At 59.9% G+C, this 15,517-nt stretch overlaps 1 protein-coding gene across 1 annotated transcript in view; it reads left to right on the top strand.

The window, feature by feature from the left end:
- The first annotated feature begins 293 nt into the window (after window positions 1-293).
- The window catches only part of POLE (DNA polymerase epsilon, catalytic subunit), a 35,001-nt gene continuing 19,777 nt past the window's right edge, over window positions 294-15,517 (top strand). Inside the window, exons 1-23 of the mRNA XM_074606883.1 lie at window positions 294-389; window positions 1,101-1,187; window positions 1,534-1,614; window positions 1,695-1,739; window positions 1,889-1,981; window positions 2,517-2,671; window positions 3,590-3,731; window positions 4,061-4,141; window positions 4,391-4,498; window positions 4,901-5,011; window positions 5,285-5,370; window positions 5,930-6,049; window positions 6,837-6,969; window positions 7,638-7,751; window positions 8,680-8,892; window positions 10,119-10,226; window positions 10,995-11,123; window positions 11,484-11,586; window positions 12,522-12,668; window positions 13,311-13,456; window positions 14,356-14,504; window positions 14,887-14,979; window positions 15,238-15,382. Coding sequence (XP_074462984.1) covers window positions 294-389; window positions 1,101-1,187; window positions 1,534-1,614; window positions 1,695-1,739; window positions 1,889-1,981; window positions 2,517-2,671; window positions 3,590-3,731; window positions 4,061-4,141; window positions 4,391-4,498; window positions 4,901-5,011; window positions 5,285-5,370; window positions 5,930-6,049; window positions 6,837-6,969; window positions 7,638-7,751; window positions 8,680-8,892; window positions 10,119-10,226; window positions 10,995-11,123; window positions 11,484-11,586; window positions 12,522-12,668; window positions 13,311-13,456; window positions 14,356-14,504; window positions 14,887-14,979; window positions 15,238-15,382 — 2,685 coding nt within the window. The remainder of the gene's footprint in view (window positions 390-1,100; window positions 1,188-1,533; window positions 1,615-1,694; window positions 1,740-1,888; window positions 1,982-2,516; window positions 2,672-3,589; window positions 3,732-4,060; window positions 4,142-4,390; window positions 4,499-4,900; window positions 5,012-5,284; window positions 5,371-5,929; window positions 6,050-6,836; window positions 6,970-7,637; window positions 7,752-8,679; window positions 8,893-10,118; window positions 10,227-10,994; window positions 11,124-11,483; window positions 11,587-12,521; window positions 12,669-13,310; window positions 13,457-14,355; window positions 14,505-14,886; window positions 14,980-15,237; window positions 15,383-15,517) is intronic.

The following is a 15,517-nucleotide window of genomic DNA, read 5'->3' as shown; positions in this document are numbered from 1 at the left end:
AGTGTGTGTGCGGCTGTGACCCCCGGGGGTGCATGTGCTGCACGAGTGACCACCAGCCCCGAGGAGGGGGGACGGGGCTGGTGGGGGAGGGGGGTCCGGTGTGTGGGCGCTGCTGCTGTGGGTCCTGTGGTGGTGTGATGGTGTGGGTCCTGTGATGGTGTGACGGTGTGGGTCCGTGATGGTGTGGGTCCTGTGGTGGTGTGACGGTGTGGGTCCGTGATGGTGTGCATCCTGTGATGGTGTAGGTCCGTGATGGTGTGGTGGTGTGGGTTGTGTGATGGTGTGGGTCCATGATGGTGTGGGTCCTGTGGTGGTGTGATGGTGTGGGTCCTGTGATGGTGTGGGTCCCGTGCGCGGGCGCTGATGACGGCAGCGCCTCTCCAGTGCCGGTCTGTCTGTGCGCCCCGTGTCTGTGTGTCCACCCCGGGACACGTCCCTGGGACCCTGGGACACGTGCGCAGCTTCGCTGCTGGTTGAACCCACAAGGGGAAAGGGGCAGACGCATCCCCCGGCCCGGGCAGGGACCCCGGCTCCCTGGGCTCCCGCGGCCGGGCGGGGGGGTCCCGGCGGGGGGGTGTGGGAGGCGGCCCGTTCTGTCCCCGCGCACCCACCGGCGGTGCGGGGCTGCTCTTCCGCCCCTCGGGCTGCGGGAGGAACCCTCCGTCACGCCTCAGCCCACCGAGGCCCTTCAGTTTTGCGGCCGGGAGCCACCGCTCCGCCCCAGCCCCCCCCGACCGCCGCCCGGACCCGCGGAGGGCAGCGCCGGGGGCGGGCGCTGCACCCGGTATTGGTGGGCGGGGCCCGGGGAGGCGGGCCCGCTCTCTGATTGGTGCTCTCGCCGCGGGATGGGGCGGGGCCTCCCGCTCTCGCGGGAACCGGGCGCAGCGCGGGAAATTCCTCCCGCGGCGGGTCGGGCCGGGATGGGGCTGAGGGGCGGCGGGCGGCGCGCCGAGCCCGGCAGCGGCGGGGGCCCCGAGGGAGCGCGGCGGGGGCGGGGGGCCGTCGGGCCCCGACTGCCGGCGGCGGGGGCTGAGGGCGCGGCGGCTGGCAGGGACGATGGCCCCGCGCTGTCCGCGCTCAAGCGCCTTGAGCGATCGCAGCGCACGGACCGGCTGGACGCGCTCTTCGGCTTCGAGCGGCCGGCGGAGCCCGGCGAGCGGACGGGCTGGCTCATCAACATGCACCCGGTACGGAGCGGCGGGGCGAGGGGCGAGCGGCCAACCGGGGGGACACGGGGAGGGGATGTCCCACGGGGAGATCCCGGGGGGTGGCGGTGTCTCACGGGGGAGGCCCCCGGTAGGGCCCGGGGTGGGGGGGCGGTGTCTCACGGGGAGGCCCCCGGTAGGGCCCGGGGTGGGGGGGGGCGGTGTCTCACGGGGAGGCCCCCGGTAGGGCCTGGGGTGGTGGGGGGGGGCGGTGTCTCACGGGGAGGCCCCCGGTAGGCCCCGGGGAGGTGTCCCATGGAGGGGCCCCGGTAGGCCCGAGGCGGGTCTCACGGAGGGACCCCACTGAGTCCACGGTGCCCGTGGACAGACGGAGGTGCTGGACGAGGACCGGCGGTCGGTGAGCGCTGTGGACTACTACTTCATCCAGGAGGATGGGAGCCGCTTCAAGGTGGGTCCCTGGGGGGGCCCTGTGGGGCGCAGGGTCCCACCAGGGGACCCCGCTGCCATCACTCATCTGCTCGCTCCTAGGTGGCCCTGCCCTACAAGCCCTACTTCTACATCGCCACCCAGAAGGTGAGGAGGGGACCGCGGGAGGGTTGAGGTCCCCGGGGAAGGGGACAGCCGGTCCCTGGGGCACTGGAGACCTCCCGGGCATCCTGCTTTGGGACGGTCTTCTCCCAAGGGACAGAGCCACGCCGCTCAGCCCCAGGGTCTCTCGGCAGGGCTGCGAGCGAGAAGTGTCCTCCTTCCTCTCCAAGAAGTTCCAAGGGAAGATTGCAAAGCTGGAAACTGTCCCCAAAGAAGATTTGGACCTGGTCTGTATTCCTCTGCGCTCTTGAGTAGCGTTTATTTTTTTCTGGACCTTGCACGGCTCTAGCAGAGCAGGAAGGGGCAGAGTAGGGAAGGGGAACACGCTTGCCTTCAGTCTCCCGGTGCTGCTCACGGTGCCTATCAGAAATGGGTTAGTTATGGCTAATTGCTTATCAGTAGTGTTTCCTTTCCTCTCCAGCTGCTTCACGGTGTGTTCAAGACGTTTAATTGCAGGAATTACAGAAGGAGTGGAGAAGGGGAGGGCACTGCGGGAGGGGGGATGCTGCTCATTCTTGACCTGCTCTTCCTCTTCCCTGGGGGAATGCCGCTCGCCGGGCCCTTGCTGTGAACCAGCACAGCTCTTGCGCTGATGTGCCCACCAGAGTCTCTTCTCAGTGCTTGACTCTCCCGCCCATTGGCACCTCTTTTTTGGCCAATTCTGCCGCCTGCACCAGTCGAGTCTGCCTTCCCCAGCCTCTTCTGGTGGCCATCCCTTAGGACTCATCCCTCCTGAGCTGGCCTTGTCTTGCTGCTTTGTAGCCAAATCACTTGGTGGGCCTGAAGAGGAACTACATCAAGCTGTCCTTCAACACGGTGGATGACTTGGTGAAGGTGCGGAAGGAGATCTCTCCTGCCGTGAGGAAAAACAGAGAGCGAGACCAAGCGAGCGATGTCTACACAGCCATGCTGGCGAGGTGGGAGCTCCTCTCGGGGGCAGCCCGTCGGTCCCCCCACCTTCCTCCTTAGACTCCCTGGGGTGTTTCTCAGCTGTCCTCGGAGAGGGCTTGTCCTGCCTAGGGTCTGACCCCAGCTATGCCTCCCTGTCACCCGTCCCTGAGGTGGTTCTTCCCGCTCGGTGCTGCACAGTGAGAGGCCCCAGAGCCTCTGGGACATGGTGTTTGGTGGTGGTACCTCTTGCCCACCGGTCAAATACGTTTCCTGTTCTCTGAGAAAGGATACTGGGAGGCACTGGGCACCCTTACTGTGACTAAAGGGGGAAAAAAACCCACCCAACGTTTCCTATGAATAAAAAGCCAGACAGGTGTTCACAAGATTGGAAACGGGTACAGGCAGAAAAAAAAAGCAGAGAAACTCTAGTTTTTAACTCAACCAGAACATACACGTGAAAAACCAGCCCCTCCCTCTGCTTTCCCGGGCACGAAGTCTGATTTTAGTCAAAACCCGAGGAAGAAGAATCAGGCAAGACGAGCGCTCCCGCGCTCACCTGGGAGGCGCGCTGTCCCTGTTCAAAGCGCTCCCCAGGTTGCCTCGCTGCCCCCAGGCTTGTTACCAGACTTCTCAGCGCGATGCCGTAGGAACCGTTGGCTACAGAGGCAGGTGTGGGTCGTGTCTGCGGTACCTCTGAGCAGACGCAGCTCCCAGACAGGGGAAAAGGGGACTTTAGACGGGAGCGAGGGGACCGCGCGTGCTGCCCTGCCCGGGGATGCCTCTGCGAGCAGGGGGCAGCTGCGTGGCGGGGAAGCGTTTCCCCTTCTCCCCTCTCCCGTCACGGCTCCTGCTGCCGGGCGTCCCTGGCGCCGGCGGCTGTCCCTCGCGGCCGCGCCGGCGGAGGCGTGCGCTGGGGTAAGGGCTGCTGGGCTCCACTCCCACAGCGCCCTGAGCGGAGGCAGCCTGAGCACGGATGAGGAAGGGGCCTCCAGAAAGGCTGCCAACCAGATGGACAACATCGTGGATATGCGGGAGTACGACGTACCCTACCACGTTCGCCTCTCCATTGACCTGAAGATCCACGTGGTGAGTAAGGACGAGGGAGGCTGGAAGAGCTTTGCTTTGCTGCTGCTGCGCTCCTGAAGCGCGGGCGCCGGGGGGAAGCCCTTTCTCTCCGGGACCTCTGCAGAGGTTTCCGTGACGATGAGTTCCTCTTTAAAGCGTAGTCCCAAACCGCCGGGCCTTCTCCTGGGTAACGGCCCGCAGCGTAGCGAACTGCTGGACGCGCAGCCACAGTTCGAGCCCTTCTTCGGGGCTGCGTTTACCCGGCGCCGCTCTGGCCCCAGCGGCCGAACAGAAGGGGCGCCAGGAGCCGGCCCCGCAGCGAGGCGCTGCCCGCCCTCTTCTCTCCGCAGGCTCACTGGTACAACGTGCGGTACCGGGGCAGCACCCACCCCCCTGAAATCACCCGCCGAGACGACCTGGTGGAGCGGCCGGTGAGCGTTGGTCGGGCAGGTGTGGGTCTGGGGGTGCGCGGCTGGCGCGTCCCCCCCGAGGAGCCGCCGGTGTCCCGCGGTGTGCACAGGGGGAAAGCTGTTCCTGGGCTTGGGTAGCGATTTTGGGGTTGATGAAACGGTAAAATGATTACTGGGGAGGGTCTGGTTCTCTCGCTGCGCTTAGTGGGAATCGCTCTTTAACTTCAAGGCAACTGCGGACTGTTTTCTAACGGATTTGGTCCTGCTCAGGATCCCGTCGTTCTCGCCTTTGACATTGAAACGACCAAACTCCCTTTGAAGTTCCCTGACGCGGAGACAGACCAGATCATGATGATCTCCTACATGGTCGACGGGCAGGTAAAGGACAGCAGCGTAGGTTCCCGCCTGCCCCAGCCGTGAAGCCGGGGGCAGGCCAACGTTCCGCCTCCAGACTTGCCTTGCTGCTGGGGGGGGCTGGGGAAATAAAACTCAAGCCCGAATGACGCATGAGATACTTGGTTTGATGGTGCCCAGCTCGGGTTCCCGGTGCTCCCGCAAGGGAGCCGTAGTAACCCGGAGAGCACCGGGACGACTCTGCTGTCCCACGTTGACGCCCCGTGGCCTCCTTAGCCGATAGCCAGTGGTGGTTCAGCAGACGGCTCCCAAACGCCCTTGGCGGAAGCGCTGGCTTTCAAGAGGAAAGCGTCCCATCATTTGGACGGCGTTTTCAGGTTGCCTGCAAGCCACCTCCTCCCCACTGACTCCTTGTCACCTCCCCAGGGCTACCTGATCACAAACAGGGAGATCGTCTCTGAGGACATCGAAGACTTTGAGTTTACTCCCAAGCCTGAGTACGAGGGTCCGTTTTGTGTCTTTAATGAACCAGATGAAGTAAGTCAGTTCTGCCCAGCAGACTTTTTACCTGCCGGGGGCCCTCGTTGGCCAAAGGGATCTAAAAGCTTGGTAGGCGCCTTGCTGGGGAAGGTGGTGGGTCTGGCAGGGCTGCTCCTGCTTTCGTTTCTTGGCCGTAAGGTAAGAGAGGTCAGGTGTGGGCCAGGTGGGGAGGGGAGGGGAAGGGTGGCGTAAGCTGCATGGTGTCCACCATACAGGAGATCAAGTTGCTTTATATATGTACATCTTTCCGGCTCTTCTGTTTCATCCCAGGCTCATTTGATCCAGAGGTGGTTTGAACATGTCCAGGAGACCAAACCCACCATCATCGTCACGTACAACGGAGACTTCTTTGACTGGTAAGGTCAGGATGAAAACCGAGCTGGCGAGGTGTCGCCTGAGCTGTACCAGCCTCGGCGTCCTTCCGTAGCTCACGCCGTGGTGGCAGCGTGTGGTCCATGCCAACTCTGGCCAGCTTGAGCACCTCGCCAAATCCTGTACTCACTGGCTTGGAAGTATGAGCTTCTGTAGAGTCGCAGCCGCTTGGCTGAGCGGCTTTAAAGCCCTGTCAACGCGGCAACGTTGGCGTACGGGTGAGCGCAGCCTTGGGGAGCGGGGAGAGGGTCAAAAGAGAGCTGGCAGATGATCAGGGAGAGGGGTGCAGGCGAGCCTTCGGGAAGCGAGGGGAGAGGGATGGCGTGCTTCCCCCCCCGGCGCAGGGGGTAAGCGAGCACCTTCGCCTCTCGGGTCGTGCTGCCGCTCTGTCCTGCACGAAGTCTTCCCCGTGGGCCGATGTCACAGAGAAACTGCCAGAAAAATTCGTCGGGTAGTTTGTAGCGAAGCGGCTGTGAGACCGTTGTGGGAGATGAAGGGAAATGGCTGTTCCGTCCCTTCTCCTCTCGTCGCCTCTTTCCCCAGGCCCTTTGTGGAAGCAAGAGCAGCAGCTCACGGCATCGATATGTATCAGGAAATTGGGTTTCAGAAGGACAGCCAGGGAGAGTACAAAGCATCCCAGTGCATCCACATGGACTGCCTAAGGTAGGAAATGCTGCCCCTCTCCCACGTCACCGCATCTTTCTCTCTTGAGTTTACGTAAAACACCCACAGTTGTATTTGAATACTGTCCTCCTCCTGGCTGTTGGGAGCCTTCACGTGTCGCACCTCCCTCGGCCGGCGTGACAGTCCCTTTGTTTGACGGGCTGCTTCCCCTCGGCACTTTGCCTACGGCAGAAGCTGCCAGCCCGGCCCCGTGAAGGGCTCTCAGGGCCGTCTCTCTCCCTGCTGGTGGCTCTCCTCAGGTGTCTGAGCTCCGACTTGGAGAGCGGAGAAAGGCCGGGCCAAGGTCGGGCCATTGGGGTGGGGGAGGGACCATAGCCTAACCCAAGGGCCCCCTGGCACACCCAGAAGAGGAGAGGACACGCTGTGCGTGCACGAGAGAGAGAGAATTCGGGGCTTTTGGGTGGGTTTCCTCCACTGGAGCGGCGTCTGGACTTTTGAGAGCCCTTGCAGTCCTGGTGGTGTCTCCTCTGGGGGTTAAACGTGTATCTTAAAGCCGCTGAGGGCGTTGGAAGGTGGAAGTCCTGAGCAGCGGTGATGGTTTGGATAGCGGGGCTTGTCCCGATGGGGATTTCAGCGCGTTGGTAGAGATGCGGAACAGCTAAAGCTGGGCAGCCTCTTACTGCACTGTGCGTGGATGCTCAGCTCTTGGCTGCCCTCAGGGAGAGGTGCCCTTTGCGATCGAGGTCCCGTTTGCAAGTCGGAGCCCCTTTTCGAAAAGCGGGGCTGGTTTCTCTGCGCAAACCGGTATTTCCATGATTTTTCCCAGGTGGGTGAAGAGAGACAGCTACCTCCCAGTGGGAAGTCACAACCTGAAAGCGGCAGCTAAAGCAAAACTGGGTTACGATCCAGTGGAGCTGGACCCTGAAGAGATGTGCCGGATGGCTACGGAGGAGCCTCAGGTATTGCCTCCCCGCACGGTGTCTCCTCAGAGCAATTGCAAACCAAGCCCAGAGCAGCTGCGCTACGACCGAACATTTAGCTTGAAGCGTTACAAAATGGTTTTGCTTAACGCGGTGGGTTTGGAGACGCTAACTCGATCTGCCTCCCCAAATTGCCGGTGCCTTAGAAGCACGTGAGCTTGTGGGAAGGAAGAGCAGGATTTCTTTGGAGCGGTTCTAGCGCTGGCATCGCGCTGGGCGTTGGCTGTATGTGTCGCTGTCAGCGGGAGGTGGCAGGCACCACCTAAACCAGCAGCACCACAAAGACCCGTGATTCGCTGGAGGGACAAGAAACAGGCTTAGTGTCCAGGTGTCGCAGGCAGGGGGATTCTCCTGAAGTCCTGGAGCAGCCTCCTGATTCCCGGGCGGGGTGACATCTGGGCCGTGAGCTCATCATCCCTATTTCTTCTCGTTCAAAGCTGAGGCATCGCTGTGCAATTAGAGCCGGAGCACGATGTGCTCAGAAGCAAACAGGTTGCTCTTTACAACCTGGGATATGGAGAAATACACCCTTCCCTTCTTCCCGCTGCTAGGAGTGTGCCCAGCAGGAATCGATGAAAGATTGTTGTCATTGAGCTGCTCTGTCACGTGTGATTGGGATTAATTTGCCTCTCGCCCTTCCTCGCCAGACCCTGGCCACCTATTCGGTGTCCGACGCCGTTGCTACCTATTACATGTACATGAAGTACGTGCATCCTTTCATTTTCGCCTTGTGCACCATCATTCCCATGGAGCCTGATGAGGTGAGCGCGCTCCTGAAACAACGATTCCTTTGCCGGGCGAAGAGCCACGTCTCCCACGCCGCAGGGACACCTCGGCCGCGGACCTGAGTCCCGCTGCCCGGGCACTTTACCGTCCGTCAGGGGAGGGGGGAGGATGGATTTGGAGGCTTCTCCTTTCTCTCCACAGCCCTGGGGTGTTTGGAGAGAGGTGCTGAAGGACGAGAGACCCGAGGGTTGGCACTATGGGGCTGGTGCAAGGAAGCGTGGCTGGTGCTCCGTGCTCAGCCAAGTTTACTTGCGCTTGTGGTCACGCAAAGCTGGGTCTCCTGGTGGCTGCTGTCAGCTGGAGGGAGGGTGGTTAGGAAGCTGTCCGTGCCAAGCACGGAGGAAACGTCCCTCTGTCCCCACCTGGTTTTGCTTACAAAGGTGCTTGACAATGGAGTGGCGTCGGGAGATGATGGCAGCCGAGGGCTGTGGGTCTTTGCGCTGTCTGTAGCTTGCTTTCCTCCTGCCCAACACGAAGGAGTCGGTGTTGGTTTCTCGCTTGTTCCCATCACCCCCGCTGTGGGCTGTGGCACTGCCCGCTGCCTGGTTGCACGTGTGTCACCAGCTGACGCGTCCGGCTCGCTGATGCGGCTGTAAGGCCAGTCGGGTCCCACCAGCACTGGCACAGCGCTTCTTGCTGAATCACAGGATGGTTTGGGTTGAAAGGGACCTTCAAAATCATCTAGTCCAACCGCCCCTGCCCTGGGCAGGGACACCTCCCACCAGCCCAGGTTGCTCAAAGCTGTGTCCATCCCGACCTTGAACCCCTCCAGGGATGGGGCAGCCACAGCTTCTCTGGGCAACCTGGGCCAGGGGCTCACCCCCCTTATAGAATTTTTTCCTGATATCTAATGTAAGTCTATTCTTTTTGAGTATAAAACCAGCTTTGACGTCTCTCCTGCAGGTGTTAAGAAAAGGATCTGGGACATTGTGTGAGGCGCTGCTGATGGTTCAGGCCTATCATGCCAACATCATCTTCCCCAACAAGCAGGAGCAGGAATACAACAAACTTACGGAAGATGGCCACGTGCTGGACTCGGAGACGTACGTGGGAGGCCATGTGGAAGCGCTGGAATCTGGCGTCTTCCGCAGTGACATCCCCTGCCGCTTCAAAATGGTAAGAGGCCGCGCAGCCAACCCCTGTCCTCAGTGTGATGGTGAGCAATAACCCTCGGCTGGTGTTAAGGTCTCCTCCGAGTCCCTGCCGGGCTTGGGCAGGAGCTGTCATCCTTCAGGAGACCTTGAGCACCTGGATCTGCACGGAGCTTGGTTGGGAAGGGATGGGAGGAGGCTCCAAGGGCCCATCTGTGCTTCACTGGGAGGGCAAGTGACGAAAGAAGGCTTAGGGGAGACCTTACCCCCACGCTCCAGTATTTAAGGGAGAAGATGGAGCCTCCCTTTTTACAAGGAGTCACGTGGAAAAGACGAGGGGTAATGGGTACAAGTTACTCCTGGGGAGATTCCGATTGGACGCAAGAGGGAAGTTTTTCACAGCGAGAACAATCAGCCGTTGGAATGCGCTCCCGAGGGAAGTGGGTGTCCCCGTCGTTGGGACACTTCTAAGACTCAGCTGGGCAGGGCTCTGGGCCGTCTTCTCTAGACCGTGCTTGTGCCAATAAAGGCAATAGTCCCCGGGGTCCCCTCCAGCCTGGTGTTCCATGATATGTGTCACAGGCCGGAAGCAAGCCGGGCCTTGGTGACAGCAAGGGAGAGTGCTGACGTGGGGGTTTGGGTCTGGTTTTAAGCCAGGGGGTTTTGGAAGATGATACACCTCCGTCCCCTCGGGGTTCTGTCCTCCCTCTGTCCTTCTCCCACCCAAAGGAAGTTCTGAACCCTTCCTGGGCGTCTTTCCCCTGTTTCTGGTTCACGTTGCTGTCTCCATCACCCTCCCCTTGCCCTGCTTCGCGCCTGCGTTGTGCTCTGAAGTTTTCAGAGGTGGCTTCACCCTTTGCTGTGCAACGCGCCGCCCTCGGCGCAGGACATTTTGGTGGGTATCATCTAGCGAACGCTCATGGGGGAGCACGCGCTGGGCGCATAAAAGGACCTGGACTGAGTCGGAATCGCTGCACCCTTGTGCCAACCGGCGTGCGGCCGCGAGAGGTGCTGCACTACCAAACCCGAACGCAACCAGCTGCTCATTAGCTGCCCTTGTCTCTTCCTTTCATTGCTTTATTTTTTGACCCGGTGTCAGTGGTCCAGACCCTGCCGGTGCCTCAGCGTGCCGCCGGGCCGTGCTCAGAGCTCCCCAACTCAGGCAGGGACATGGCAGCGGGGCAGGAGCTGCCAGCCTGCAGCCGGGGGGTGGCAGCCCGTGGTCCCAGCGCTGTCCCCACACCCCCGCAGAATCCTGCTGCCTTTGACTTCCTGGTGCAGCACGTGGAGAAGACGCTGCGGCACGCCATTGAGGAGGAGGAGGGTTTGCCGTTGGATCAAGTCACCAACTTCCAGGAGGTACGTCGCCCGCGGCGCGGCTGGGCTTGGCGGGGAGGGCTGGGGTGCCAGGCTGGGGCTGCAGCTTTAAAGTGGCTGTTAAGCTTCATTTTGTGCTCTGTGGAGAAAGACCAAGCAGCCCATCAGTGGGCACCTGCAGAGCAGACGCTGTTGGGGGATGTTAAGCAGCCGCCGCCTCTGTCAGCCCCGGCCAGGACCCCTCTGCCCGGCTGCTGGAGCCCAGCCCGGGGATCCAGGTCTCTGCCCTGGCCGAGGGACGCGGTTCCTGCCGTCCCCTTTGCAGGTTCAACCAGGAGCAAAGCTCTGCACGAGCTGGGAAGGGATTTAGCGAGAAGACAGGCCCCTCAGATATCCCAAATGCTCGCGTTCCTCTTGTTCCCTGCTTATGGTTACGAAGTGCAGGTTGCCCCCCTCCAAAGCCGAGTCCGGCGTTTCTTGGAGGGCACCATCAGTTAGTGACTGGGGACCTCTGGTCTTTGCTGTTGTCCACATTAACCCATTTGCGCTGAAGAGGTCTTTGAGTAACCTTTAGGAAGTAGCTGCTCTCACCTCCCATGTACCCCGACAGATAAAGCCTACCTTGGAGGTCCAAACCAAAACCGGGACGGTGGTCAAGGGGCCCCTAGTGCTGCTCCGTTGGTCCTTTAGGTCCTTCCCCAGAGTCAGGGGCGGGTGTCCCCGCCCAGGAGTTACAGGACTGGATTCGACAAGTATTTCATTCATTAACTCCCTCCTGCCTGAGTTTCACTTCTTTTTGTCTTGCCACAGGTTTGTGATGAAATCAAGGTCAAACTGAATTCCCTGAAGGATGTTCCGAACAGAATCGAGTGTCCCCTTATCTACCATCTAGATGTGGGGGCCATGTACCCCAACATCATTCTGACCAACAGGTTGCAGGTGGGTGACGTCAGCCTTGTCTCACCCGATTTCTCTTTCGGATGACCTTGGTGGTCCCTCTGATTGGATCCCCTGAGCTTTCTGCTCAGGGCAGGGGGAGGTGTGAAACTTGGTCACGCTGCCGTGGATGCCAGGCCTGCCAAGGCTGAGCTACAACTTTAGCCAGGGCTCTTCCCAAAAAAACGGCTATTGGTTTTGCGGCTTTTGTGCTCCCAAAAGGCTCTGGAAAGGAGAACTCATTGAGTACCATCTCTGATGTTCACACCTGTGCTCTTCTGGCACCCAGCGCCTGTTCTGGCGGGAGTCGTCGTGTGAAGAGCCGACCCCTCTAACGCCTGTGTGTCTCTTACTTGCGTTCAGCCCTCAGCCATGGTGGACGAGGCCACATGTGCTGCCTGCGACTTCAACAAGCCGGGTGCCAACTGTCAGCGCCGCATGACTTGGCAGTGGCGAGGAGAGTTCAGTAAGTAGTTCCGGAAGGCTGTGCCACCATCCAGAGAGACCTGGCCAGGCTGGAGAGTTGGGCGGAGAGAAACCTTGGGAAATTCAACCAGGGCAAGTGCAGGGTGCTGCACCTGGGGAGGAATAACCCCCCGCACCAGGACAGGGTGGGGGTGACCCACTAGAGAGCAGCTCTGTGGAAAGAGACCTGGGAGTCCTGGGGGACAACAGGATGCCCATAAGCCAGCAGTGGGCCCTGGTGGTCAAGAAGTCCAATGGCGTCCTGGGGGGCATCAAGAAGAGCGTGGCCAGCAGGTGGAGGGAGGTCATCCTCCCCCTCTGCTCTGCCCTGGGGAGGCCGCACCTGGAGCGCTGTGTCCAGTTCTGGGCTCCCCGGTTCCAGAGGGACAGGGAACTGCTGGAGAGGGGACAGCAAAGGGCTACCGAGATGCTGAGGGGACTGGAGCATCTCTCTTGTGACGAAAGGCTGAGGGATTTGGGTCTGTTTAGTCTGGAAAAAAGGCGACTGAGGGGGGACCTTATCAACGCTTATAAATACTGAAAGGGGGGGTGTCAGGAGGATGGGGCCAGGCTCTTCTCAGTGGTGCCCGGGGACAGGACAAGGGGTAACGGGCACAAACTTGACCATGGGAAGTTCCATCCCAACACGAGGAGGAACTTCTTTGCTGTGAGGGTGGCAGAGCCCTGGCACAGGCTGCCCAGAGAGGTGGGGGAGTCTCCGTCTCTGGAGACATTCCAACCCCGCCTGGACGCGTTCCTGTGCCACCTGCTCTGGGTGACCCTGCTCTGGCCGGGGGTTGGTCTGGGTGATCTCCAGAGGGCCCTGCCAACCCTATGATTCTATGAGTACCGTAAGGACCATTCAGTCCAACCCACAGAGATGGAGACGAATTCCTGCTTCTCCCCTGGGAAACTGCTAACTGCCCTCCTCCGCAGTGCCGGCCAGCCGCAGCGAGTATCACCGCATCCAGCAGCAGCTGGAGTCAGAGAAGTTCCCTCCCCTGTCCCCCGAGGGAGTCCCCCGCGCCTTCCACGAGCTCTCCCGGGAAGAACAAGCCAAGTATGAGAAAAAGCGTCTGGCAGGTAAAAAAAAAAAAAAAAAAAAAAAAAGAAGTCACCATCATGCTCTGGCGCCGTGTTTTGCAACCTAGACTGTCAGCGGTGCTCCCCGTTAGTTACCTCGTCCAGCTGCGGGTTAGTTCAGATGGGGTCTGGTCTCAGCCCACGCTTTGGCAGACCTTCTCCAGGATCCCAGCAGGCTCCCGTGGGCTTCCCGAAGAGGGGCCGGGCACCGGTGCCTGCGTCAGTGTTTCTCCTTTTGTCTGTTGGGAGCCAGGGATTTGAGCTGAAACGTGAATGGCTACGTTTTTTCGAAGGCTGCTAATTAAAGCCTGTTAATGAAAGGGAAACATAACATGATCCGCTCACCTGGAGTGACAGTGCTCAGCAGAACCCCCCACCTGGCCGGGGGCAGGGGCTGGGTGTGTGGATGGGCCATATACGCGTCATGAGTTCCTTTTCCCCGCCTGCCCCTACCTCTCCACAGCGAGGTGCTGCTTCTCTCCACGCTGGTGTCCTCCTTCCCCTCCCTTTGCACTAGGGCTGGCCCCCCCGCTCACCCGTCCCGATGCTTGGATCTCTCCCTCTCCATACTGTGCCCACCCCTCTGTCCGTAGCGGGGCACCCAGCCCTCAGAAGCTCCCTGCACTTCTTCCCTTGACTTAGATTACTGCCGCAAGGCGTACAAGAAGATCCACGTCACCAAGGTGGAGGAACGAGTCACCACCATCTGCCAGCGGGAGAACTCTTTCTATGTGGACACTGTGCGAGCTTTCAGGGACCGCCGCTATGAGTTCAAGGGGCTGCACAAGGTACTGAGCTCAACCTCTGGTTTAACTTGTCTTGCCAAAAAGCCTGAGCCCTAAAGGGTTGCTCTGTTCAGCCTTAGTGGTGGGAAGGATGTGGTGGGGCTCTTGACAGCTGTGGTTCCTCGCTGCCGAATCTTCAACGGCTGCTGCCACAGCATTTACTGCCTCTGTGGGGCTGTTGGAAACGAAGCTGCATCTTCACTTTTCACTGGGGTCAGCAAATCCTCAGCTGGTCTCTGCTCTGATATATCTGCTCCGTCCGGGTTCAGTCTGGGGCATTCTCCGTACTTGGAGGAAAGAGACAAGCTGAGAAGCAAAGTCTGGACCTCGGGTTAACCAACGGTTGAGTCCAGGAGGACGTTCTAGTTCTCTGCTGGTTGAGGGTTGTGCGAGAAGAGACCAGGGCGTGTTATTCTTGGATGGTGTTGAAGGCAACGAGGAGCCCCTGGGACTCTGCCTCTGGCGGAGTTAATTAACGAGCAGTTTGCTTTGTGGTTACTCCCAGGTGCGTTTTCTGCTGCGGAGCAGGAGCTGGCCGAGAGGCGGTTCTGCTCTTTGGCCAGCCATCGGCGATTGCTGCCGGCCGTGTATTCGGTTCCTGCCTGCGCACACGTGGCGCGGCACAGGTGATGCGGGCGGGCAGCACTGCCGGCGCTGGTTGCATTCTGACTGTCGCTGTCAGAGTTACGGTCAGTGCTGCAGGTCCCTCCTGCCGCGTGGCAAAGTGGCTCTGGCCAACGCCTCTGCTGCAAAAGAAAAAGGAAATGTTCAGCTCGCGCTACTGCTCTTTGGCAAAGCTGCTGTTCTAGAGTCGTAACGCTCTGCTGGGACCGAGGGGCAGCCAGCTGGGTACCACCAGTCGTGACGTGTGGGATCATCCTGACGCTGCCCGTGCCTTGCAGGTGTGGAAGAAGAAGCTCTCTGCAGCGGTGGAGACAGGAGATGCCTCTGAAGTGAAGCGCTGCAAGAACATGGAAATCCTGTATGACTCCCTGCAGCTGGCCCACAAGTGCATCCTCAACTCTTTCTACGGCTACGTCATGCGGAAAGGGTGAGTCTCCCCCCCGGGGTGACGCTGGGGTCCTCCAGAGAGTACCCTTGGAAACCGGGACTGTCCTAGGGAGGCTGTCACTTGCTTCACCTGCTTCTGAAGCACCAGAATGAAACTGTAACACTCTCCTCTTGCTTCTGCCGATGACTTCTCATCCTGGAGGCTCTTGCCAGACATTAAGTGTTGGGCATAAGTGATGGCAATCCTGTCCGCTAGTGGGTTTCCAGCTTTTCTGAAGCATTGTAGCTAGGGCGAGGAGAACAATCTGCCAAGTGTTGATGTGTTTCTTGTCCTTTGTCCTCTGGAGGTCCTCCTGCCCTTTCCCCAGCTGGGTTTGAGAGGGAGCACTTCATGCTCTTCACTTTGACTCCTCTACTCGCAGGGCTCGCTGGTACTCCATGGAAATGGCTGGCATCGTCTGCTTCACGGGAGCGAATATCATCACCCAGGCCAGGGAACTGATCGAGCAGATTGGGTGAGTACGTGCTGGCCTGGGGAAGAAAGGTCCGTTTGCATCCGGGACACGTTAAACACCTGAGCTTTCGGCAGTTAATGTTGAAAATTCAGATCTCCGGCACTGCTGTGGTGATTCGGTTGTATTATGAGGGTTTGCTTTGCTGAAGGGACCAGAGAGTGGGTGCAACAGGCTGCCTCTGCCTTTATGGGGGACACAGAGCTGAGCCTCACCTGTCGTCCACTCTCCTCCTGACAGTGACCATCCTTTCTTCCTCAGGAGACCTCTGGAACTGGATACCGATGGGATTTGGTGTGTCCTCCCCAACAGCTTCCCGGAGAACTTTGTCATCAAGTCAACCAATGCCAAGAAGCCGAAGGTGACAATCTCCTACCCAGGTGCCATGCTGAACATCCTGGTGAAGGTGAGTCTTGCGCCCATCCAGGCCAGCTCTGCAGGCTGGGGAAAAGGAGGTGGAGGACTCACGAGGGAGGAGGGTCTCTCTTCCATCTCCACTCCCCACGTGGCAAGGGGGACGTTGGGGCTGATGGCCCTGCTT

This window comes from Larus michahellis, chromosome 13 (genome assembly GCF_964199755.1).
Source record: "Larus michahellis chromosome 13, bLarMic1.1, whole genome shotgun sequence".
Lineage (NCBI taxonomy): Eukaryota > Metazoa > Chordata > Aves > Charadriiformes > Laridae > Larus > Larus michahellis.
This window is presented reverse-complemented; position numbering and strand designations above follow the sequence as displayed.